The following is a 26,084-nucleotide window of genomic DNA, read 5'->3' as shown; positions in this document are numbered from 1 at the left end:
TCTCACCAATATATCAGAATGTGATCATTTGATATAACCTACTTATTAGATGTTTCCACTTTAGTAAGATTATGTTTGTCATTGTATGACACTGGAGAATATATCTACAGACACTGGGAGAGTGCTGAAATAAAACTGTTTGTCTAGAGGTCATGGTGGTCCAAATAGACAGAAAATAGTTTCTTCTCAGACATTTGTTATTTTAGATAATCGGTCACTTCTTTTGTTGTACGTTAATGCAGCGTATAGAACACCCAGAGTAATATGCAGTCTCTGAATAGATGTAATCTCCTTGTCTTATGAATATCCTGAAAGCAGATATAATTCAGCCATTCAAAAATTATATACTTCCTTTTATTAATAATTCTCTGCTATCACCAAATATGATAACAGTCTCTCATGCATGACACTTCTGACATGTTCATAAAGCGTCCATTTCTCACTGAAGGAAATATCTGCTTTCTACATTGGTGAAAAATATTTATGTATTCCCCAAACACTGTATCTCATAAAATGGAAAGTAGTTTCATTTCCCATTTATATTAAGCATAATCTTCAACATGTCTTGCTAGTTCACTGTGTTTCATTTTCTCTGTGAATAGTTCATCAAATACTCTCTTCTGCTTTGAAGTAAAGTAGTTTATCCAATCACCCACCGCTCCTGGAAAAATTGGAAACATATCAGACAAGAACCAATTTAAATGTATAGTATTCACAAAAGAAATCTGTTTGATTTATAACAAAATGTGAACATTTTTATCTCTTGGTGATAAGATGATAGGGGATTATTCTCTTCTGCATTTGCTCATCAGTTGTTTCTAATTTCTTCAGTAATAGTTGCATATTAATTTGTACAGTTTAAAAATCTATTTTTTAAGAAAAAAGGGAGATTAAAAATATATAAATGTCCTAGCTTTTACAGTAGCAGACAAAGAAGTGTCACACCTAAACTTAATAAACACATAAAGCAGACATAATGATACTTAATTTACTCCCCTGCCTGTGCACCTCCTCAGCGTTAGCTGTGCTGATAATATACCACAGGGGCAGGTAACTGGCCTTGTTTTAAGGAAATTTATTTTACAATATTGATAACAGAGAGTTGAAAATATAAACACCAAGTTACTTGTATGATGTTCTCACCTTCACTATAAGGTGTTTGGAAGAAGTAAAGTGGAACTCTTCTGTTTTGAAAAAAAAAGAAGGAGGGAGGATCCCAGAGTCAGGAAGCGACATTGCTTCTAAAACACACCAATTGGGGCACAAGGTCAACATCATGAGGTCAAAGTGCCTGGGCCCTTAGAAGAGCAATATGAATGTTACTAATGTGACATATCAAGATTCTTTGGTCCTTTCTGGTTCTCCCTTCCAGCTTCTGGTATCAATTCACCTGAACCACTGCTGTCTGCTTTCATTTGACCTGACTTCGATTTGCTTGTCACTTTCCAATTTATTCTTTCACTCTTTCTTTTACTTTTTTCAAGAAAAAAAAATTTTTTTAATAATATTGTTGCTATATATGTAGGTTACGGGAAATACATATGAGCAAAAGAGATACAAATCAAGCAAATAGACTCAGCTAACATGGCTAACAAATTGGCTGGCATGCATTCTTCCAGATGGTCTTCTTTGTAAACATGTATATGCATATAAACTACATTTAAAAGTCATAATTACAACCTACTTTTTTTCCTCTTATTATATTTTGATCATTTTGTCATATTAGTATTTACACCTACTATGAAAGTCATGGCCGAGTAGAGTAAGACAGTTTGGATTCAAATCTTGACTCTATCACCTACCAGTTGCGTGACTTTGAACAAGTTATTCAGGTGTTTGGTGTCTCAGTAAAACGTGGATATCGTGAATACCGTCCTCAAAGTCCGTTGTCAAGTATTAGATAAATCAAGCAATGTGCCCGGCACTTAGCAGACACTCAGTAAATGCTAGCTATTCTTACTCTGTAGTTTTCATGACTCCATAGTAAACTTCTGTATGGATGTGACTTAATTAATAGTTTCTGATTAGCGGCCATTTAAGTGCAATCTAGGTATTCATTGTTATAAGCAATATTGCAACATGCATCCTGTCCATACATCTTTCCATACTTCTGTAACTTTCCCCCTAAATTTTAATATGTATGGGCCCTTGGACTTCTGACATTTACGTGGACTACTCTATATCCTCCCTTGTCACCTTATCTCTGTAGGCATCATAGTCATTGTCTAGAATATCAGCTCTATTGCTGACTATAAGTAAAGACATCTGCAGGCACAAGTTCTCCTCTGTAAAGAGGAATATCTCTATGTGCCAAGGAGTCTGAATCAACGACTTCAGTAGTTTATTTGAAAAGATTATTTCAGAGGATGGATCCCCCACTCCCACTCCATCCAGTCAATGGAAGGAATGAAGGGAATGGGCTCTACTGACCCATCCTTGTGTTTAATTTCTCAAAGAGTCCACATTTACCAACAGGTGCTCATGGTGACTATTATCAGTGAAGATGTTTCCACCGTTAACTTTCTGTGCTTTATTAGATCCAGTACAAGGAAACCACTTATTAGATAGAATTTAACTGCATTAGAATTAATGTTGTTAGCTACAATTATGTTGCTATGATTTCATCTGGAGATATTTGCTAGAGTCACTAGTATGGCAGGTCAGAGATTAACTCTTATTCTCCTTAGAGTAAAATTTCTCAAGTTTGTAGGATAAGATGTGTGAATATTGAGTATTTTGCTTATCAGATCCCAAAGGGCAGTGATAAAAGGTGTCAACAGTAGCACTGGACTCCACTAAGCATCAGAACTTCCTCATTTCTCACCATCCTCTTTACCATGGCCCCTCCCAATCTCTTTTGGTTCTTCTCCTGTTGTTTGCTTATTTCACCTTCTTTCACACATCCTTTTCTAAATTCTTTCTGTCTTCACTTTATCTTCTCTCCCCCATTCCTTCTGATCTTTTTCTTAACCCTGCCTCTCTCTTAAGCTCCCATATCATCTTGCTCCTGTTCTCCATTCTCAAACTTCTTAGAAGAGTGGTCCTTAGGTACTGCTCCCCTTCTTTACCTTTCATCTCTTCAAACCCCTCAATTTAGCTTCCGTCCCCACGGCTATGGAAACTGCATCCACGAATTCACTAACGTTTAACCCTGGCTTTCTTCCTAATGCTGGCTGATCTCTCTTCTTGGCTTGTCTTGGGCATTTCATTCCCACTGATGTTAGGGTCCCTAGGGCTTCCCCTGCTATCCTTTTCTCCACTCGCCCTTCTCACTCACCCTGAATAATTTTACCTAATTCCACAATCTGCTGATGGCTCCTAAACTGACTTCTCAGTTGAGCTCTACCCAACAGTGGCTCACAGCCACTGCCTGAATTATGACCCTCAATGTTTCTTACCTGGATATTACAACAATCTCTTAACTGGACTTTCTGCCTCTGCTTTCACCCTCTTCTAATCAATTTTTCACTCTGATTCTATTATTTTCTAGTACACAGGTTTGACCATGTCAGATTCTTTCTTTTTTTTTTGTGAGGAAGATCAGCCCTGAGCTAACATCCATGCTAATCCTCCTCTTTTTGCTAAGACCGGCTCTGAGCTAACATCTCCTTTTTTTTTTCCCCCCAAAGCCCCAGTAGATAGTTGTATGTCATAGTTGCACATCCTTCTAGTTGCTGTATGTGGGACGCGGCCTCAGCATGGCCGGAGAAGCAGTGCATTGGTGCGTGCCCAGGATCCCAACCCGGGCCGCCAGTAGCGGAGTGTGCGCACTTAACCACTAAGCCACAGGGCCGGCCCAGATCCCTTCTTAAAACGGCAAACAAACCAGAAAAACAAAAAAAAAACTCCTCATGATGTTCATCAAAGCTTTTTCTCTCTGGCCCCAATCTTTATCTCCGTCAGTCTGCTTTACGCATCACACTTTAGCACATAAGACTACCTGCTCTTTCTAGAAAATGGCATCCAATTCCATGGTAGTTCTGGGCTTTTCTTCTTCCTGTTAGCTCTTGCTGGAATGTATTTCTTCCCTCTTATTTTTCTGGTAAAATCCTGCTTGTGCTTCCAGTCCCAGATCCACTGTGATATCCTCACCTACTTTGCTAGGAAAAAATTCTCTGTTCCGTATCCATGCTGCCATTCACATTTGCTCATATGACTATTACAGTTGTTATAACCATGTATTACTGTCTAGATTATGATCTTCTGAAGGACAGGATTTGATTTTATTCAATTTTTGAATTTTAGCTCTTAGAAAATAGTTTAGTAATAAATATTTGCTGAATTGAATTCTCTCCTCCCTCCCAGTGCTGGTTTTGCAACTAGAAGGAAATGAAAAATGAACTACCTAAAAGGACAAATGTAAATTGCAAAGTTAAGATAATATCTGATCTACATGAGTTGGCAAATATTTGCTTTGGGAGGAATTATATTCTATTGAGCCAAAGAATGGAAATAAATGTGTGTTTTCTGGCAAGAAACCTGAGTGCATAAATGCAGAAAATTTTGTCTTTGTAAGTTATGAAAAATTTGGAAACATTTTCCCCAAAATCTGGATTAAAACTTACATAGATTTCAGAACATTTCTATATCCAGATGTGCCACCCAATCTGCTTCTAAGTTAAATGTTAGGAATTAGTGGGGAAGATTTATTTCCTTTTCTTTGTGTTTCCATGCAGTGGAAGTCCTTAGATAACAACCCCAGCTTCTCTCTCCACCCCTTACTTACTTCTGCAGAGTGAGTTATACAATTGATGAATTTGGGAAAATGCACTGTTCGCACTCATAAGCTCCTTTCTCTCTCCTGAGGAAAACATGTGTCCAGTACCACTCTCTACCATGCTCTGAGAGGCCAGCCCCAGGGTGGGGACAGGACTGCATTTGATTGCAACTGAGTGAGCATGTTTACATAACTCAGGGTAAGTTATTAACAAATACACTAGGCTGCAGACCTGAGGCACATTCTTCAAATAGCTTTATTATTTCCATCTGTTTGACACCTGTGTCTTTCTCTTAGTCGTTCCCTAACTGGTCATGGAAATATCAATGTCTGGAAGGAATGCAATTCAAGAATTTTATTTTATAAACATTCACTGAGGGATGACAATGTGTAGTCCATTGGGCAAGATATGGAGTGAACAATAGTGAAATGAGAGATTGAAAATGGTAAAATGATTTGCAAACCATATAGCTGAAAAGGGATTAATTTCCAAAATATATAAAGAACTCATGCATCTCAACAACAAAAAAACTAACAACCCAATTAAAAAATGGGCAAAGACCTGAACAGAAATTTCTCCAAAGAAGATATACAGATGGCCAACAGACACATGAAAAGATGTTCAACATCATTAACTATCAAGGAAATGCAAATCAAAACTATAATGAGCTATCACCTCATGCCTGTCAGAATGGCTATAATTAACAACACAGGAGACAAGTGTTGGAGAGGATGTGGAGAGAAGGGAACTCTCATACACTGCTGGTGGGAGTGCAAACTGGTGCAGCCACTATGGAAAACAGCATGGAGATTCCTCAAAAAATTAAGGATAGAACTACCATATCATCCAGCTATTCCACTGCTGGGTATTTATCCAAAGAACATGAAAACACAAATGCATACAGATACATGTACCCCCGTGTTCATTGCAGCATTATTCACAACAGCCAAGACTTGGAAGCAACCTAAGTGCCCGGCAAGAGACAAATAAAGAAGATGTGGTATATATACACAACGGAATACTACTCAGCCATAAGAAACCATGAAATCCAGCCATTTGTGACAACATGGATGGACATTGAGGGTATTATGCAAAGTGAAAAAAGTCAGAGGGAGAAAGTCAAATACCGTATGATCTCACTCATAAGTAGAAGATAAAAATAACAACAAACGAACACATAGAGACAGAGATTGGATTGGTGATAACTAGAGGGGAAGGGGGGAGGGAGGAGGGCAAAAGGGATGATTAAGTACATGTGAGGGGTGATGGGTTGTAATTAGTATTTGGGTGGTGAACATAATGTAATCTATGCAGAAATAGAAGTACAATGATGTACACCTGAAATATATACAATGTTATAAACCAATGTTACTGCAATAAAAATAAAAAAATAAGTTTCTATGCTTTAAAAAAAAATGTAAAATGGAACTACTTCCAAGTATAAGCCCCGGGCAAAGCACCACATCTCTTTCCGACTTACCTTTCCTAAATACCAGGTTCCGATTAGATGTGAGGGCACAGACGGTATGATCTGGATCACAGTTGTCCTTGGCTGCATTATTTTTCATTTCACTGAATGATGTTTTCCAAGCAATCTTATTAATTTCACCCTCACTCACATTTATACCGAGGAAAGTAGTTATTTTCTTTATGTTTTCAGAAGGATCCTGAGCAACGAGCAAATAAATTAAAAAAAAGCGTAACTCATCACAATGCCAAATTCATTCCCTGAAACCTGAAAACAGAATTCATTGATTGATTTCCTGTTTTAACTTAATTTGACTTAAATTTTGATGTTGAAATGTTAGGGAGGACTTACTTTCTTCATTTCTTCATAGAATATAATTAGAATGTTTTTATCATTTTTGTGCTCTTCCCAGCTTAAAATGTGATCAAACCAGGATCCATATACAACTAGAAGAAAAGTGAATTGTTGTGTTAATATTAAAGATGATGGCTTTGCATCCCTGGGTTCTTCCCACTTCAGCGAAATAGGCAAAATAAGGCACACACTTATCAGAGTTTGGAGTGAAAGAGTTTTCCTTATAAGAGCTCAATTTCACTATTGTTTCAGCTAAATACAATATTGTGAAATGAAGCTACATGGCTATATTTTTTAATAAGGCTGTGGTGTTTTTTTTTCTTATTTTCTTGTAAATATTTTTCATCATCCAGAGAAGTGACAGCACAAATAGAGATACACATTTTCCCAATAATTATGTTCTGATAACTACTTTGGATCTTGGGAGAAATAGAGAAACCTTGATCATGTATCATTTTTTTTCTGTATAGTTACATGCTTTTCATAATAATAATTTCTTAGCATAAAAAGTTTATAAACTTCCTCCAAAAAAAAAAAAACAGAATTCTTTTCACCTATCTTAGTTCAGGGCTGTAAAATACAGTCTTAGGGGTTTATCAGTAGCCGATATTATCTCTTTGTTTTTTTGTTTAATTGACAGCCTTAAAAATTTTCCAGGGCTTAAAAGTAAAATATTATCATGCAAAATAACCTCTATGGCAGTGATCATTAAAAACAAAAAGTGAGCAACTTTTTACAGCAAGTTGACTAGCTTGACAATCTAAAGTATAAAATGTAGTAATTTAAACTACTACGTATACATCTTTCCATGCATCCTTATCGTCCAAAGATTTAATACTAGCTAATGCCCCAATCATAAAAGAGCTACTCTACTAGCGATTTCCTGAAGATCTGCTGACTATTGATTCATTTAATAAACACTTTTTAAGCCATTAGTGTCTGCCAGGCATTTTGCGATACATCTTGAACATTAAAGCTTGGAATAAATTGAAGTATAATTAACTGCAAACTAACTGCAATTTTTCGTGGCTTTAGCTCTTGAGGAAGCAAAGGGCAAGAAAACAACCACAATGTATTTTGAAAACAGAATTTCTGGGACTACAGCGGTATCGTTAGAGTCAGCCCAATTTTCTACTCCACGGGACCAGGGAGCTGTATATAAGAATTGGTGCTTGGAAGAGCTGCTCTGATAGTTCTCGGTTATCAGCAATCTCACTGCTGTTTCAATGACTTACATCATACTTTATCTTAGAATTACCCAAATTACCATATCAGTGATAAGGGATTTAACTTCTAAGAATGGCCAACCTTTTCCCAGACACAAACAAACACATGGTGGGAGGCAGATTGATTTTTTTATCAGGCAAATTTAGGAAGTTAACTAGTCTCTAGGACCCCAGACCATGCTCACTGTCTCTACCCACCTTACTACCTACACCTCGCCACACACCCCCGCCCCGGGCAGCCACAGCCCAGCCCTCATGGGTAATGTCACTGCCCAGAGTTGTTGATACTGAGGAAGTCCTCAATACTGTCAGGGGAGCTCATGCTTCTGTGGCTGGGAGCCTGGGGGGAGATAGAGACCCAGTGCCATACCTGGTGGTTAGATGTAATTGACCTTGCCCATTACCATTTTCAGTAGAACATGTATTCCAACATACCCCAAATAGATTTAAGAATAAACTTTTGGATCATAGCCTGATTATAATTTGAGAGTCAGCTGTTCTATTATTGACTAATTAGTTTATACTCCACCCTGTTCCAAATGGACTTAAGCCAGCCAAAAGAATCTAAAGAAATTGGCTGCTTGTGCCTTCCTTACTAATATAGGAAATTACAATTTTAGCTAATTTTTAATCAGAATCCTCATTGTCCAGGTCATTATTAGACCTACAGCTTTGAAGAAAATAGAGCTTCCAAAACAGAGATATGAAATCTTCCTTTTATGGGAAATGCTTTTCTCCACATCCTTCGCTTAATTACAGAATTATTCCACCACCTCCTGTCCTTACCATATGCCTGGATGGCCCTCCTGCTATCCAAAATTACTTGTTCCCCTGAGATGCCCCTGAATAGAAGTTGCTTTCTCTCAACCAAGCCATGTGTCTTAGGGTCTGGAGAGAGAGTCAGCAATCTCACTGCTTCCTATTGAAGGGCAGGAAGACTATCCTCTACCCACTCTGGGTCTTTTCTGGCTGGGCTACACGTCAAACTGACATGAGACCAAATAGCAGGAGAAAATCAAACAAAGCTTTATAACATGTATACATGGGAGCAGCCAGGGAAATTGAGTTTCTAGACAAATGGCGGAGGTTTTTACCTTAAATAGCGTATTCAGGTAGACAAAGCAGGATGTTGGGGGTGGGGGTAGTCAGCTATGGGAGATTACCAGAAAGCACAGTAAACAAGAGTATGCAGATTTAAGCCCTCGCCTTCTGCACTGATAAGAGTTTCTAGAGATAAGGTCATCCCCCTGCTTCCTGGTACAGAGAGGGTGATACCTATACAAATGGAGATTTCCCTTATAAATGTAAATGTCTCTTACAAAGGGTAACTTCTACTTTTCAGAGCTTCTATCTCTTCTGTAGTTTCTTAAAAGAAACCAACCCAAAACAATCCTCATGCCAGAGACACATTTTGGGGTGGCCAATTCAGATCTCCCACACTATCAACTTCCAGAACGTCTCCCTCCTTTAAATCCAGGCTCCTTTAAGACGCATGTCCTCTGCATGTGCCACTCTTTCCATCCTTGTCTCAGTCAGAAATTGACCTTCTGATGTCTCCCCTACAGTCACTGAAGACTGATTTTAGATCACGATTTTCTGTGTCATCTCAGGTCTTGCCATCAGCGGGAGTGACTTTAATTGCTAGCTGCTACGATACCCTATTCAGACCATTTTTGTCTTTTTCTATCTTCACTTGCTTCTCCTTGCTCATCCCCTCAACAATTTTCTTGCCAATACCTTCAATTCCTTGCCCTCATTGTTTATTTCAATCACCTGTAAGACACCCAATATTGAATCAAAACACTTCACCTTCTTTTCTTCTAACCCACTGCTACTGAGTTCTGCTGATGAATTTTACACAACTCTGTATTTATACCACCGTAAATTCAATTTTTCCAGCCTTAAGAGTCCAACGCTGCCTGGCAAACCTATTTGTCCTGCCTTAACACATTCTCCTATTCTTCACCTCAGCTATTTCAAACTTTCCACACTTTCTGCAAACCCTCTGCCTCACTCTTATATCCAATTATAACTAGCATCTTAGTTTCTAGTTTCTAGAAAACACTCTGATGATAGATAATTGTGCAGAAAACAAAATTCATTGGGATGAAATGGCCCAGCAAATATAGAGTTCTAATATAAAAGTGTAGAGGGGGCTATAGGAAAAACAGTAAAATGCTAAGATATTATTTCAGTGAGATATTAATCTGTCTGGCTATTGCCAGAACACAATTTATAGTTGCTGTTTAATTTGAAAATCTAAAGCGTATTTGTAAACTATCTGAGAGATAAATTAGATGATTAGATAAATGTGTAGCTACCTGTATTTTTATTGCACTATATTGTCATATAATGTGTATTGATGTCTATGGTTTGGTGATGGGTGCAGGATATCATGAAACGTCAACATAAAATAATCTTTCTAGATAAATATCTACTTGTAATATTTCCACTGTAATGTGAAACTATTTAAGTCTTCATCTGTCTTTTTTTTTTTACAATTTTTTTATTTATTTATTTTGTTCCCCCAAAACCCCAATAGATAGTTGTATGTCATAGCTGCACATCCTTCTAGTTGCTATATGTGGGACGCGGCCTCAGCATGGCCAGAGAAGCAGTGCGTTGGTGCGCGCCCAGGATCCGAACCCGGGCCACCAGCATCAGAGCACGCGCACATAACCGCTAAGCCACAGGGCCAGCCCTTCATCTATGTCTTTAAAAGTTTATGTCTACGGGGTCAGCCCAGTGGCGCAAGCGGTTAAGTGCGCACTGTGCTGCCGCGGCCCCGGGTTCCCCAGTTAGGATCCCGGGCGCACATGGACGCACTGCTTGTCAAGCCATGCTGTGGTGGTGTCCCATATAAAGTAGAGGAAGATGGACACGGATGTTAGCCCAAGGCCAGTCTTCCTCAGCAAAAAGAGGAGGATTGGCAGATGTTAGCTCAGGGCCAATCTTCCTCAAAAAAAATAAAACAAAAAATTAAAAAAAAGTCTATGTCTAATAGAATAAACAAATAGGTTTCTACAGCAAATTTTAACCATTACTTAATTTGAACATCTAAACAACACTACAAAAGAGGTAGTGTTATTAGTCCTATTTTATATGAGGAGTCTGGATCTCAGAATGGTTAAGCTACTTGTCTGAAGTCACACAGGGAATAAATTAGTCAGGACTTGATCCCAGTTCTTCTGTCTCCATAGCCTGTTCTTTCTACTATATCATGTTGTCATTTGCAAGGGAAATAACCCTCCCCTCAAAAAGCCACTGAAGAAAGTCCCTGAAACACAGTCACATACACCTAACACCCTGACAAGAGATTTTCACGTATTGAGGTATATGGGGTAACTATTCGGGTTCAAAACTGATTCTGCTTGAACTAAAAAGCCTGCCTTATGGCCTATCAAACATACATTGTACATCTGCTTAACCATTAAAGAATGCACTCTTTTAAGATAAGAATGCATACTTCCCCTCCTACACCCTATTGGTAACACCCTATTGGTAACACCAGGATTAATTCCTTTCCTGACATCACGGTCACGTTGACCTGCTAATTTGCAATTGAATACCTCTTTGAAATTTTGATTAAAATGTATCCTGGGTTTGCTTAACGTATGTTCTTCGTTCTAAAAAGATATAAGTCTGTACCAAAAACCATGCTTCTCCGGAACGCTTTCTAAGGGCTTCCTGGGTTATAATCCTCACTCTGGCTCAAGTAAACTCACCTTATTTCTCTTACCTATAGAATGGTTATTGGTTATTTTGCATCGACAACGCACACACACACACACACACACACAGGAAAACAAACAACCCTATCTTATAAAGAGTAAAAAGTGAAGTTAGTACTCCATCTGAGTAAATAAAAAAAAAAATCTTCAGTGGTTTCGTGACTATTCCTGGTCGACAGGGTTTGCTCAGGCTGGATTACCCGATTGCAGAATACAAGCCAAATCCCTCTATAATTATAAAACTATTTACTCAACTAAGAAGATGTAAAAGAAAAGAAGCATCTGGAATATTTTTTCCAACTACCCTCTGCCCTTGCCAGGTATTCTGCTAGGACTCCCGATGGGTGGTGGTGGCAGAGGTAGCTGCTCCAGGACAGCTAGATTGCCTCCCTGTATGTGGCCCGGGTTGGCCTTTTTGTGGCTGCATTCATAGAAAAATAATCTCTAGAACAGCAGCAGTACCAGGCCTGCTCTACCTGGCCCTCGTCAGACCATCCCCAGAGGCTGCTTTGCCTTCTGGGCTCTGCAAAATCCTAGAGAGGCGGCTGGATTAGAGCTCATGCAGCGCTGAAACAGACGTGGCGAACCACAGTGTGGAGATGAACGCAGCTGTTCTTTGCTTGAGGAAAAGCAGACTCAAGATCTGTTTTACAAAAATAATTTATGTATTTAGACTCTGCTTATTCCAAAAATGGAATTGAGGCAGAGGGAAGCATGCTAACTATCTTCAAATATTTAGAAGGCTATCCTGTGGAGGAGGAATTCATGATCGGGGGACAGTTTTTTTGCTGGATGAGTTATGGCGCGGCAGTACGAGCAAAGATTTTGGAGCTGTCACCTGAATTTAAATCTCGGCTCTGCTCCCTATTAGTTACACATCTGTGGACTAGTCATGCGGCTTCCCAAGGTCTGCATTTTCCTCACCTGTGAAACGAGGATAATAACATCTCTCTCTCGTGTTCTCATGAGGGTGAAATGAGATCATGTGTGCAGAGCACTTAGCTAAGTGTCTGTGCCACATGGTAAGATTTTTTCTTAACATCTTAGGAGCACCAAGATGGAACGTGTTGCTTTGGCGCAGGAGTAGAGAGTGTGAACCTCTTGTCAAGGTTAAGAAGTTCAAGTTTAGCCTCTGCAATTCTCAGGGGTGTTGTAAAGGTGATTTAAACATCAGGTGGACGTTTTAACCAGATGATATTTAATGTACCTGTCATTCTTGAAACTTTATGATTCTACTAAACGTGTGTCATTACAAAGGAGGAAAATAGAAAAGGAGTTGAAATGTGTGAGTGGGGTATATTCTTCCACAGGGAATATAGCAAAACAAAGTATTAAACCCTGACGATGGTGAGTTCCCAATGTCTTTGTGTTAAGGTTACACTTGCTATGGCCTCTCTTAAATTAACAAGCAAAAGCTTAACAATTTGCAAGTAAAACAGTGAAACTAGCAATTAAGAAGATCTGCTCTAAACCCAGTAAGAGATAAGATCTTCTGGGTACACACTATTTCTAGATTATGTCTCTTCTAAATTCTGCATCGTCTTGGTATATTATTTTTGTTGATAAAAGGCTTAGGGATTCAGAATAATTTTTTTAAGAGCTCCAGACACCAATGAGTCAGGGAAAAAGGAATAAGTTCAAAGGTCACGCATGGTGGCAGGACCAACACGTGATGCGCAGCTCAATCAAATGATGTGTCATTGTGGTGTTTTCAGGATAAATTACTTTCATAAAACTAAGTGTCGAGATGGCTAATTCTTTCATATTTGTTTTATCTGGGGAATTTTGTTTTTGTGTGCATGTAATTTTGTGTTGTTTTGTTTTCCATGCAGGTCTATACAAGGCATGTTTCAGACTACCTGTCTAGGTTTCCTCTGTATCTTGCTGTATACTCCAATCAGTGTATCATTATTTCACTGAAAAGACTGGTGATATATGAAAAAAAGAGATGCTTGACCAGAATTAATCTCTGTTTGAAAACATTAAAACCAGCTCAAGAAGTAATTGCTGATATGTACTAATTACCCAGAGGTGATAAGAAAGACCGTGAAGAAGCAAAACGAGAAAGAATTGCTTAGGAGAAGTAAAAGAATAATCTATTCAAATGCATTTCTGAAAGTAGGCAGTTAGTATCCATTTAAACTTTTGGCAAATGCTTTCGTTTTAACTGGAAAAGTTCACTGTATATTATGAATAAAAACCATTGTTCTATTTACCATCTCCTCTTAGGAACAGCTCTAAAAATGCAGCCCAGGTTTCGATGCCGGGGAGATTAGGGTTATCTCTGTAGTAGTGGAATAGAGAAACAGCTGTATCTTTTGGATTCCTAATGATGTAGATAATCTGTTTTAAAAAAAAAAATCAATTTATTTTAGAATGGAAATAGCCCCAGTACAAAACATTTCCTATAAGAAAGTAGCCCCTGAACTTACCTGTGCAGGTCACAACTTTTCGGCAGCTTCAGCTGATTATTAAACATAGACTTAGGCCAGTGTTTCTCAAAACTTAACGTGCGTAAGATTCATCACGGGGTGGGGTGGGGGGGTGAGGGGCCGGGGCCGGCCCCGTGGCTTAGCGGTTAAGTGCTCCCTCTCCACTACTGGCGGCTGGGGTTCGGACCCGGGCGCGCACCGACGCACCGCTTGTCCGGCCATGCTGAGGCGGCGTCCCACATACAGCAACTAGAAGGATGTGCAACTATGACATACAGCTATCTACTGGGGCTTTGGGGGAAAAAAAGGAGGAGGCTTGGCAATAGATGTTAGCTCAGAGCCGGTCTTCCTCAGCAAAAAGAGGAGGATTGGCATGGATGTTAGCACAGGGCTGATCTTCCTCACAAAAAAAAAAAAAAAAGATTCATCAGGGGATCTTGTCCAAGTGCAGACTCTGATGCAGGAGGTCCAGGATGAAGCCTGGCATCCTGCGTTTCTAACAAGCTCCCAGGCGATGGCAGTGCTGCCACCCCACCGACCACACTTTTTCAATTTATGTGCTAAATTTGGTCCTATCCTTTTAGGGACAGACATGAGAAACCCCTATTCATCTGTAAGACAAGATTACTTTTTTTTTTTGGTGAGGAAGATTAGCCCTAAGCTAACATCTGTTTCCAATCCTCCTCTTTTTGCTGAGGAAGATTGGCCCTGGGCTAACATCCATGCCCATCTTCCCCCACCTTACATGTGGGACACGGCCACAGCATGGCCCGAAAGCAGTGTGTAGGTCCTCGCCGGGGATCCGAACCCATGAACCCTGGGCCGCTGAAGCGGAGTGTGCAAACCCAAGCACTATGCCACGGGGTCAGTCCCAAGATTACTTTTTTAATATCCATTTATGATAAAACATGATTTATATACAGTAATATTTCTTACAAATTGTCTATTTCTATTTATAGGAAGAATGATGTTTTGTAATTTCCTTTTTCTACAATTTAAACCCCAAAAGGGTAGGGAAACTGAGATACCTTCCCAATTTACGTGAACACTGCAACTGCAATGTAATTTGATTCAATAGATATTCATTTAGTACCCATGTATAAAAGGCAGGACATTCCAGGTCCAAGGAATATAATGATGAGTAAGACAGAAATGGTTCCAGCCCACTCAAAACTTGCAGTCAGGTGAGGGAAGCGGATAATGAAACACACTCTTGACAATGCAGTGTCATGAGGGTTGTAATAGGGAAGTGTGGAATGCAGTAGGAGCACAGAAGAAACCTCAGGACACCAGTGTGAGAAACTGGATATAATAGGACTCTCTTCAATCATGGTCCACACTGCATGAGTACTAGATGTTCTCCTTGCTTTATAATTGACAATCTGGTGGACACATCTCGCATGGGTAAGAAAGTGTTTACTGGGTCTTTTTTTTTTTTTTTTTTGGGAGGAAGATTGTTCCTGAGCTAACATCTGTGCCAATCTTTCTCTATTTTGCATGTGGGACGCTGCCACAGCATGACTTGATGAGCAGCATATAGGTCCATGCCGGGGATCCAAACCCTCAAACCCCAGGCCACCGAAGCAGAGTGTGTGAACTTAACCACTATGCCACCAGGCCGGCCACTACTGAGTCATTTTTAATACATAACTATTTTTCCATATTGTGTTCATAGTCCAAATATGGTATGTGATCCTCATGAACAGCACCTGCTCCTTTTGAGAGATGTGTAAAGGCCACTGTGTACGGAAATAAACAGCCACCTTTACCCCTTCTCCCCATTATCTTCTCTTCATTCCAAGAGGTAATTATGGAGTAACCCAACCCCTCAGCCTTTCTCTAACTGCTTGCAGCCTCTTGAGCAGATTCACAGAACCCCAAGACTCAGCACAGATTAAAACTCCACTGCCTTAACAAAAACGGAAAAAATGGCAGAATTTTAAGATGTAGCCATCCAGTTGGAGAGGTTTTTTTTTTTGGTAGAGAGAAGAGTATTTGAGGGCCTTTGGGGGAACCCCTAAAATTACATGTCAGTATTATCTAGTGGGAAAGGCAACGCAAACCGTTAATACGTATTTTACCAAAAGAAGTTAAAAGAATGTGTTCTGTAACTATGTGTGGTGATGGATGTTAAGTAGACATATTGTGGTGATCATTTTGCAATATAGACAAATATCGAATGATTATGTTATACATCTGAAACTAATGTAATGTTATATGTCAGTTATAATCAATACAAAACACATACAAAAAAAGAATATATTCTAAGAAATCATAAAAAATATTAGGGGGAGATTGAGGGATATAAAGGGAAGGCAGATTAGTACTCTGGGAAAAACTTAAATATTAACTAAATATCATGAAATGAGCTGAAAACATGAATTTCACATAAGAGAGTTTGGAAACAAAAAAGGAGAGACAAAGATTGGGAAGAAAGTATAGGAAGCTGAGTAGGGCTGAGAGGTGGTAGGGAAAGATCGGAGGAGGAACTTACTGTGTGACAGCCCTGCTGGGGCAGGTAAGCCTTGTCCAGCCCCTAAGCTCTCAGGGCTAGACCATCAGCAACAGAGGCCAGGTCATCCTCTTGGGACACCAAGGGTAAAGAGAGTCTTGGTTTCCATTAGAGTTGTACCTTAAGGCTACACCATTAGTGTGGTGGTTTTAAGAAGCACCCTAACCTTTCTGAGCTTCAGTTCCTTTGCTTATGAAAGGAAAAATACCTACCCTTATCATTGTCGTAATGTGTCTATAAAACACAACTTAATCTCTGGTAGCCATTTGTTATCAATGTTATTGCGTTACCCTAAGGGTTATTGCGTTTATCAGAGTCTTTTTTCCCCCCGACATCTCTCTGTCTTAGAGACAATCTGTTTGAAATGAAAATGCTCAGTTGAGTGAAAGTGTAACCAAGTTAGTACACCTTCCCCTGTTCTGATAGATTTGCTGGGGATAAAGGCAAATTTCTAGGACATTTGCCTCTGGTTGATCATGTTTGCTTTTATTGGGGCAGAAGAGCAGATGGTGTGCATACAGACATTGTGCTCATAGAGTTATCATCATAGGAAGATCTGCTCTGATTTATGCCCATTTGACTGGTAGGTTGTTTTTGTTTTTATTTTTAGAATATGGCTGGCATTTTTTTTTTTTTTTTTTTTTTTGTGAGGGAGATCAACCCTGAGCTAATATCCGTGCTAATCCTCCTCTTTTTGCTGAGGAAGACTGGCTCTGAGCTAACATTTATTGCCAATCCTCTTCCTTTTTATCCCCCAAAGCCCCAGTAGATAGTTGTATGTCATAGTTGCACATCCTTCTAGTTGCTGTATGTGGGACGCAGCCTCAGCATGGCAGGAGAAGCGGTGCGTCGGTGCGCGCCTGGCATCCGAACCCAGGCCGCCAGCAGCGGAGCATGCGCACTTAACCGCTAAGCCATGGCGCTGGCCCTTGGCTGGCATTTTTAAAAAAGCTTCATCACTGGGAACTTGTTACAGTGGACACATATATCTTGCCTTTGCCTTTCAAATATTATTCTTTTTTTCTGATCAAAACAATTTTAAAACGTTCTTCATACAGACGTCTGTAAAGAAAATAAAATCCAACCCTAATGCCTTACCAAAAAAAGCCACTCAGTGGCCGGCCCCGTGGCCTAGTGGTTAAGTTTGGCACACTCCGCTTCCACAGCCCGGGTTTGCATGTTCAGATCCCAGGCGCAGACCTACACCACTCATCAGCCATGCTGTGGCAGCGACCCACTTACAAAATAGAGGAAGATTGGTGCAGATGTTAGCTCAGAGCAAATCTTCCTCAGCAAAAAAAAAAAGGGGGGGGAGGGAGAGAAGCCACTCCACATGTTGATATATTTACATCTAGTCTTTTTTTATGTGTGTATATGTATATTTTAACTAAATTGAGACTATTCAGTATATATGGATTTAAAATTTGCTTTCTACTTAACCTCATTCCATAAGCATCTCTCCATGAAAACATAAATTTGAATAAGAAAGACATGAATATAGAAAATATTCTTTTATATTACAATTAACTTTTAAACAATAATAATGTGTTCACTTTAAAAATAGCTTGAGGGCCGGCCCCGTGGCTTGGCGGTTGGGTGCATGCACTCTGCTGCTGGCGGCCTGGGTTCGGATCCCGGGCGCACACTGACGCACCGCTTCTCCGGCTATGCTGGGGCCCTGTCCCACATGCAGCAGCTAGAAGGATGTGCGGCTGTGACATACAACTATCTACTGGGGCTTTGAGGGAAAATAAATAAATAAATTAAAAAATTAAAAAAGAATAGCTTGAGGTAGCTTTGCTTTAGGGTTTTATATACAGTTTTTTTTTTATTCTTTTCCTATATAATCTCTTGCACAAATGATAGATAAAATAATTAAAATAACATCAAGGCAATCTTTATTTCCCTGGACATCAATATTTAACATAAAAAGGCTAAAACTGGATTCAGAATAGAATATGACATTGTCTAGCGTAATTATGGTTGACATGCCAGCATAATATTTACATAAAATAATTTTATGAGCTAGATACTGTGGTAACACCTATACATGTATTATCTTATTTAATCTTTGCCACACTGTATGAGATGGATAGTATTATTCCTGTATCAAATGAGGAACCCAAGGCTCAGAGAGCTTCAGCAGTTTTCCAAGGTCACACAGCTTGAAAGGGGCAGAGCAAGAATCCAAGCCCATTTGTGGTACTGCTGAGCCTCTGCCCTTAACCATTGAACTTACCTTGCATTGTTTTTCTTTAATATCAATTGGTAGCATGTTGTAGCTCAAATGCGTTGGAATAACTCTTCTCTTACAATACATTTTCAGCTCCTCAAATTTAGACATGTCTCCCAACTCAATAGGAGACGTTAGAGTAATTCTAGCATTGGGAATGTTCTCAATGACTTCTGCAATCCAGTGAGTACCTTCAGACAAAAATAAAACAAAACACATTTTTTAATTAAATGACACTCTTGATGAAAGGAATATAGAAAATTCGCATAAGGTTATAAAAGCAACGAATGCATTAATTTTATTATAAATCGTTATTACTACCTCTTGACACTCATTGAAACCTGTTGAAACGCTTGAAATGTCAATTCATTTTACAGGAAGAATCATTTTAAAGACTGTGAAGAGCTATGAGAACTGTATCTGCTGTTTCCTCAGCTTGGAATGCTCTTCTGTGCCACCGCTCTCCTCTAGTACCTTCTCCACACACAATTCCTACTGGTCCTGCGAGCTCATGCATATCGCTCTTTTATAAACTGTCTTCTGAATCCTCACTCCCCTGGCATAATTGCTCACCCTTTCTGCCCCTCCAAAGCAGCACACACCAGAGTATAGTTACCATTGCTTGTATTCATGTCTTTCTCCCCATTTCTCCCTTGAAGATAGACACTGAATCTTATTTTCGTTCATGTGCAAATACATAGTAGTTGTGCAAACAAAGCATTTGAACAACGAACAGAGGCTATATTCAAACACTGTAGAAATGCAAGCCTGCCACCATGAAGTCTGGAAGGAATACCACTTCATGTTTACATAAAGCAAATGTGAGTATGCTCCGAGGGTGTAGACAAGAGTAAATTGAAGCAGAGAAGTAAAAGTTTGGGTGGGAAAGATGTTTTGCTAATTTGAAAGCAGTCCCTAAAGAGCTTAAAGTGGGCCTAGTTTCCATTTATCTCATTGTAATTCCAATGAGATGCAATATTAACAAACGTACAGTTGAATAAATATTTAGAGTTTAAGCAGTGCTCTCCTTGGCAGTATATGTTTTAAATTTAAGACTATTTTAGATTATAATGTTAATACGTCTTAAATATTTATAATTGTAATATTCATATCAACATGACTCACATAGTAGTGATATTTGTATTATTTTAACAAAATACATTGATTTATTCTGACGAAGGGTGCTGCTGAAGGGGACCTCCTGGCAGCTGGTGGGAGATGTCAAGTTATAGGCACCAACATGTACAGTGGAAACTTATATATGATTGTTTATATGTGGTATAAATCAGCCACCTGTTCCAAGAACCTTAAAAGCATCATAAATTACTTTCTAAACTAACATATCAATTTAAGGTAAGATATATTTATTCACAGAGGAACCTATTACATCGAGAGAATACTGAGGTATTCTGGAGGCAATCATTTAATTTCCATTTGCAGCAGTATTTTCCAATAAAAGAGACAAGTATATAGTTTATATTTATTCTCCAAAAGCACCCTGGGAGATCTGGCCCTATGTGAACTCTGCTTCTTCCAATAGGAAGGGCTTCTTGGGCCTGACTTACAACCAGATGAGGGGACTACAGTGCACACACAACTTGAAGGGCCCTTAGCTCTTAGTTGCTGAACCCATGTTAGCAGATAAATGCCCATCCACACACGTCCACTATTCTGGAAATAGCAGCAAGCAGTTGGATATTATATATCCTGGTCACCTCTCAAAACCAAAAATAATATATAATTAATTTTGATTATCCATAGAATGACATTATTCATAATAATGGTCCTTTCATGAGTGTATACCTATATGTGGAAATAAATTTTGAATAATAAGGCATAAACTTTAACAATAAAAGTATTTATGGTTCTTATTAGCTCAGAAGAAAAAAATTACTTATTTGTAAATCAATCATTAAGTATAAATTGAACAAACACTATTTAAATATTGCAATGCCTGGCACAACGTCTGAAGAGAACGTTATAATGTTACAGATATTATGCTTATTATATATATATCTCTCTCTCAACATATGTATGTCTTCATGAATAAAATTGAAACAAGAGTATACTAAAGCTCTAATTTCTCCAGTTGAATTTTCTCAAAGCACATTTTTCAGCTCTCTAATGTCAAACTTTTTCATTAAAATAAGCATTCAGGATACTTTAATTTCCTGTGGAACAATTCTGAAAAACAACTGTTTGGTAAAAATTATTATTATATTTGTTATTGTTATTGTATTTCCACATTTTAAAAAGACATTAAAATAAACTTTACCAGATTTTGGATAGGATACCAGAAACACATCATCTTCTCTTGCATGGAAAGAATCCAGGGAATTTAGAAGTTCTTCTGAAGACACAGTAGAAAAAAGAATCCCCTTGAATTTATGAAGAACACTTGACTGGTTCTGGGATGACATCTTTCATCAAATCAATCAAAAAAATATTTGCTAAACACTGACTTGACACAAGGCACTGAGCAGTGCTCCTTGAATTTAATCCTAGCTCAGTGGCAACGTAATCTTAGAATTACTGAGCTGGCATTCCAACTAGAAGAATATATATATACCTTTTGCAATTCTTCTCAAGATTAATTTTTAAACCATAACTGAGCCAAAGTCTACTGTGAAAATGATGTTATCTGAATTTTTCTGATAATACATGTCACAAAATATTTTCTCCTACTTGGCACTCAGAATAATTTATATACAAAACTATCAAGCTGTCAGAATGTAATCATTATACTAAGGGACTAAAGTTAATCAAATCCTTTGGCCTAAATAAGGAAGGATTTTAGTGGCTATAATGGATTATATTACTGTGGAAATGATTAGAAAAATTGAACTTCTTGTTAATATTAACGCACAGTAGCAGAAGTAGCTAGTATTGCGTTTCAGGAAGAGGAGAGGAATGAAGTGAGAAAATATAAATTTTTCTAGGAATTGGCAGATAATCTGTGAGTAAAGGTAAACTTTACAGGAAATACTTTAAGACAGATAACACTTGAGCTTTGAGGTACACAGGAAGTTTTTGGTTGAACTGAATAATCTCTTGTCTGAGTCATTCTTAGCTTTTGTCACTAATATTGTTATGTTCTGGATTCATATAGACATGGCAATGAAGGGCCCAGTTTCTTCAGTAAACCAAAGACGAATCTTTTTGTTTGTTTGTCTAAGCATTAAAAGAAATGTACACCAACAAGGAAATGATCAGCATTTTAATCGAATGTAAAAAAGTAGAGACCTACCGTGGAAGAAATAATTGAACAAGGAACATATGCTTGATAGTGTATGAAATTTAGAATGATCATACACTTAGAAAATCTCAAAGAATCAACAAACGATTAGAATGAATATGTAAATTGAGCGTGGTTGCTGGATTATGAGGTCAATATATGAAAATAAATTGCATTTCTATATTCTAGCAACAACCAATTGAAAAATAAAATTTTAAAAACAACACTATTTATAATAATATGAAAAAAATTAAATCCCTAGAAATAAATCTAATAGCAGAAATGAAAGACACTGGAAACTACAAAGTATTACTGAGACTAGTTAAAGAAGACCTAAGTAAATGGAGAAGTATACCACGTCTATGGACTGGACTCAATATTATTAAAATGTCAAAATTCTCCTTATTGATCTGTAAAGTCAGTTCAATTTGATCAAAATCCTAACAGGCATGTGTGTGTGTGTGTGTGTGTGTGTATAAATTGACAAGCATTTAATATGGAAATGCAAAGGCCTCAGAATAGCTAAGGAAATCTTAAAGAAGAACAAAGCTGTAAGACTTAGATAAGCAGATTGTAAGATTTACCATAAAACACCGCTAATTAAGACAATGTGGGGCCCGCCCCGTGGCTTGGCGGTTAAGTGCGTGCGCTCTGCTACTGGCAGCCCGGGTTTGGATCCCGGGCACACACCAACGCACCGCTTCTCTTGCCATGCTGAGGCTACGTCCCACGTACAGCAACTAGAAGGATGTGCAACTATGACATACAACTATCTACTGGGGCTGGGGGGGGGGGGGCGGAAGGAGGAGCATTGGCAATAGATGTTAGCTCAGAGCCGGTCTTCCTCAGCAAAAAGAGGAGGATTAGCATGGATGTTAGCTCAGGGCTGATCTTCCTCACAAAAAAAAAAAATAAAAAAAGACAGGGTGGCCTGAGCCTGATGCTACACATATATACACATATAGACCAACAGAACAGAATAAAGAGTACAGAAAAAGACCTACTCATAAACTATCACTTGATTCATGACAAAGGTGCAATTTAGTAAGAAAAAATGGTCTTTTTAATGAATGGTGCTCATTCAATTGGATTCATATCAGGGGAAAAAAATGAATCTTACATTACACCATATACAAAGAAAAATTCAAGATTCATAGAATTAATTTAATTCATAGAATTAAATGAAAAAAGAAGTTTCTAGAAGAAAACATGAGACTATCTTCCTGATCTCTGGGAAGGCAATGATTTCTTCAACACGATACACAAGAGAACTAACCATTAAAGAAAAAATTTATAATTGGACTTCAATAAATTAAGAACCTCTGTTGATTGAAAGTCATCATTAAGAGAGTAAAAAGGCAAGCCATGGACTGGAAGAAAATATTGTAATACGTGTATTCAACACTACTCATTTCCAGACTCTTTAAAGAACTCCTACTAATCAATAAGGAAAAAATCAAACAACTCAACCACAAAAAAAAGAACAAAAGACCAGAATAAGCCTTTGAAAAAGTGTTCAACATCATTAGTTGTTGAGGAAACGCAAATTAAAATTAACGTGCTAGGGGAGATCTATTTCCAGAATGTCAGCATGAGGAGCTCTGTGGGCCCACTTCCTGGTGGAACAACCATGAATGGTGACAATTATTTTAAAAATAAAATGATAAACATCTAAAATCTCTAGAAATGCTCCTAAAATCAGATGGCAAATGAAGAAATATTTATTCAAGAAAATATTTGCAAATCATATATCTGGTAAGGGACTTGTGGTGAGAATATGTAGAGAACACTGACAACTCAATAATAAAACAAGCTTATTAAAAAATGGACAAAGTCTACATGGTTGAGTATGAGTATAACAGGCCCGTGCTTGTAGGGAAAGGTTGAAAAGTAAAGGGAAAGAAACAGGGTGCATTGTGGAAAGCCTTTGTGCTAAGCTAAGGAGTCTGGACATTGGCCAGAGAGCTGTAGGAACCACCAAAGGTCTTAAGCACCAAGTGAGGAGATCAAATTACATACTAGAAAGACCCATCTGATAGTAGTATGGAAAGTTGCAGAGGAGCCAGACTGGTGGCCAAAACTAAAACAAAAACAAATGGAGATGAGAAAAGGAGAGCAGATTTGAGAGCACCTTCAAGGCAGAATCTCCACCAATTAGTGGCCAATTAAATATAGACGATGAGGGAGCATGTGATGTCACAAGTGTCACTCTCATGGGCCAGATTCAGTTTGCATATTTTTTGTTTATTTTTGTCATTTAAGAAATTAAATTTGAACTGAATTGGGTGCGGCTTGCCCTATCCTGTTTGCCACAGTCCTCACCATTCCCTATTCTCTATCACCCAGCTGGACTTTACCTGTCTGGTCCCTGGAGGCATCTGTAGTTGAGAACCTGGTGGAACGACTTCCCTACACATCCTTTTTTATTATGTTTGCTTATCCTGGGGGTGAGGAGTGACATGGATGAGGCAGGACTAAGGAATGATGGTCAGAGTGACCTCATTTGTCTTCTCTGACATTGGCTTTGCCACCATCCCCAATCACCAATGGCCAGCCCCACCCCCATCCCCAGTCTCTTGACTGATGACTATTGGATTTTCTGCAGGAAAAAAAAGAAAAGAGGAAGAATCTGGACTTTTTCTCCCACAGATGCCTTGAAAGGCTCCTGTTATTGTGCGTGTACTAAATTTCATGCCAGATTTCTAACCCTTATTGCAACTCTGCAGGATTACTTTTACTTTACAGATGAGTAAACTGAGGCAGTCTGAGTTAGGTTACCAATATGCTTTAGAATGCAGCACTGAAGTTTCTTTTTTTTTTTTTTTTTTATAATTTTATTTATTTATTTTTTTCCCCCAAAGCCCCAGTAGATAGTTGTATGTCATAGTTGCACATCCTTCTAGTTGCTGTATGTGGGACACGACCTCAGCATGGCTGGAGAAGCGGTGTGTCGGTGCGCGCCCGGGATCCGAACCCGGGCCGCCAGCAGCAGAGCGCTGCGCACTTAACCGCTAAGCCACGGGGCCGGCCCTGAAGTTTCTTAAAAACAGAGAATCGTGAAACATAAGCCATTTGACTTTCTTCATAGCCCTGAATTGCTTTTATGATAGATTCAGAAGTCCATGTGATATTTTTAATCCAGCTGAACAAGCAGTAAAGTAGGAGGATTTTAGCTTTCATTTAAAAAAAGAAGAATAGGAAGAAAGGAAAGGGATGGAGTGGGGTGTGATGGAAATAGCCTATGTTAGCCTTCCCCAGGCTTCTGGGAGCAGATGAGATCACCACTGTGGACGTCAGCTAGACGTGAGAGCCAATGGAATTTGGAAACATTGATCATGTCCTAACATCTTGAGTGCTGCTGGAGTGAGTCTGTGTCCAAGGACCATAGATTAACTAGATAGGTATTAAATTAGCCCTGCTGGTTTCAGACTCAGAGAGGCAGTTAATCAGTTGAGCGGAACAGATCATCTTCAGAATTTTGGTAATTGTGTCCTAAGAATGAAACCCCAGGGGAAAACTATGGTAATTAGTTGTCATTCAAGCTATGCCAACTTTTTCTTATTGTAATGAGAACAGGGTAGAGTTTTCAAGTGATCTCTTTCATTTGGCAGTAGACCGGGTAGATGGATACTGAAGAAAATCTAAATGATAGAACAGTTGTAATTCTCTCTCTGGAATGATGGGAAATATCTGAAACTGAATTTTCTTTATGTACCTAAGTTTGGATTTCAGCTTTATCTTTGTTGCTGGTTTGGCTCATATCTTCGGACCATTATGTTTTGGGAATATAAAGGATTTGGGAACCTAATTATACACAGAGGGCAAAGGTTCCAACTATTTAGAGAAAACTGCAAGACCATTTCATATTTTTAAAGAAAGTTAATGTAGAAAGCATCTATTTTTGATTTTACAATGCAGTCTACATGTTTAAAGCATAGAATATGCTTGAAAGAAAAACAGCTCTTTTCAAAGCACAAGTAATACGTGTTTATCAGAGAAATTAGAAAATACTGAAAAAATAAAGCAGAAAATTATTTCTTAATTTTATCAACCAAAGGTAACAGAAGATATACAACTTTGAGACTTTTTTCCAATAGATATTTGTAATACACACGTGTTTACAAAAATGGTACCATTCTCTTTTGTAACTTTTGACAAAACTATAAATATAAATA

At 38.5% G+C, this 26,084-nt stretch overlaps 1 protein-coding gene across 1 annotated transcript; it reads right to left on the bottom strand.

Moving 5' to 3' along the window:
* Positions 1 to 166: 166 nt before the first annotated feature.
* Positions 167 to 21,094, bottom strand: LOC101405620 (sulfotransferase 6B1-like). The gene is made up of 6 exons (XM_004435508.3): positions 20,950 to 21,094; positions 18,681 to 18,865; positions 13,714 to 13,840; positions 6,538 to 6,632; positions 6,199 to 6,385; positions 167 to 661 (listed from the first exon to the last, which is right to left on the bottom strand). The coding sequence occupies exons 1-6, from the start codon at positions 21,092 to 21,094 to the stop codon at positions 543 to 545; spliced, it is 858 nt and encodes a 285-aa protein (XP_004435565.1). The 3' UTR covers positions 167 to 542.
* Between the last annotated feature and the right edge of the window lie 4,990 nt (positions 21,095 to 26,084).

The sequence above is a fragment of the Ceratotherium simum genome, chromosome 17 (genome assembly GCF_057802395.1).
Source record: "Ceratotherium simum simum isolate JZ-2026a chromosome 17, ASM5780239v1, whole genome shotgun sequence".
Classification (NCBI taxonomy): Eukaryota; Metazoa; Chordata; class Mammalia; order Perissodactyla; family Rhinocerotidae; genus Ceratotherium; species Ceratotherium simum.
Note: the sequence above shows the minus strand (reverse complement) of the source record. Positions and strands in the feature narration are given on the sequence as shown.

Excerpts from the sequence above, each read along its gene's own strand:
- LOC101405620 (XM_004435508.3), bottom strand. The coding sequence starts at position 21,094 with ATGTCATCCCAGAACCAGTCAAGTGTTCTTCATAAATTCAAGGGGATT. Across the intron at positions 13,841-18,680 it reads TTAAAGAAAAACAATGCAAG|ATTATCTACATCATTAGGAA; the intron begins GTAAGTTCAATG and ends TTTTTAAAACAG. Across the intron at positions 662-6,198 it reads GAACCTGGTATTTAGGAAAG|GAGCGGTGGGTGATTGGATA; the intron begins GTAAGTCGGAAA and ends CAATTTTTCCAG.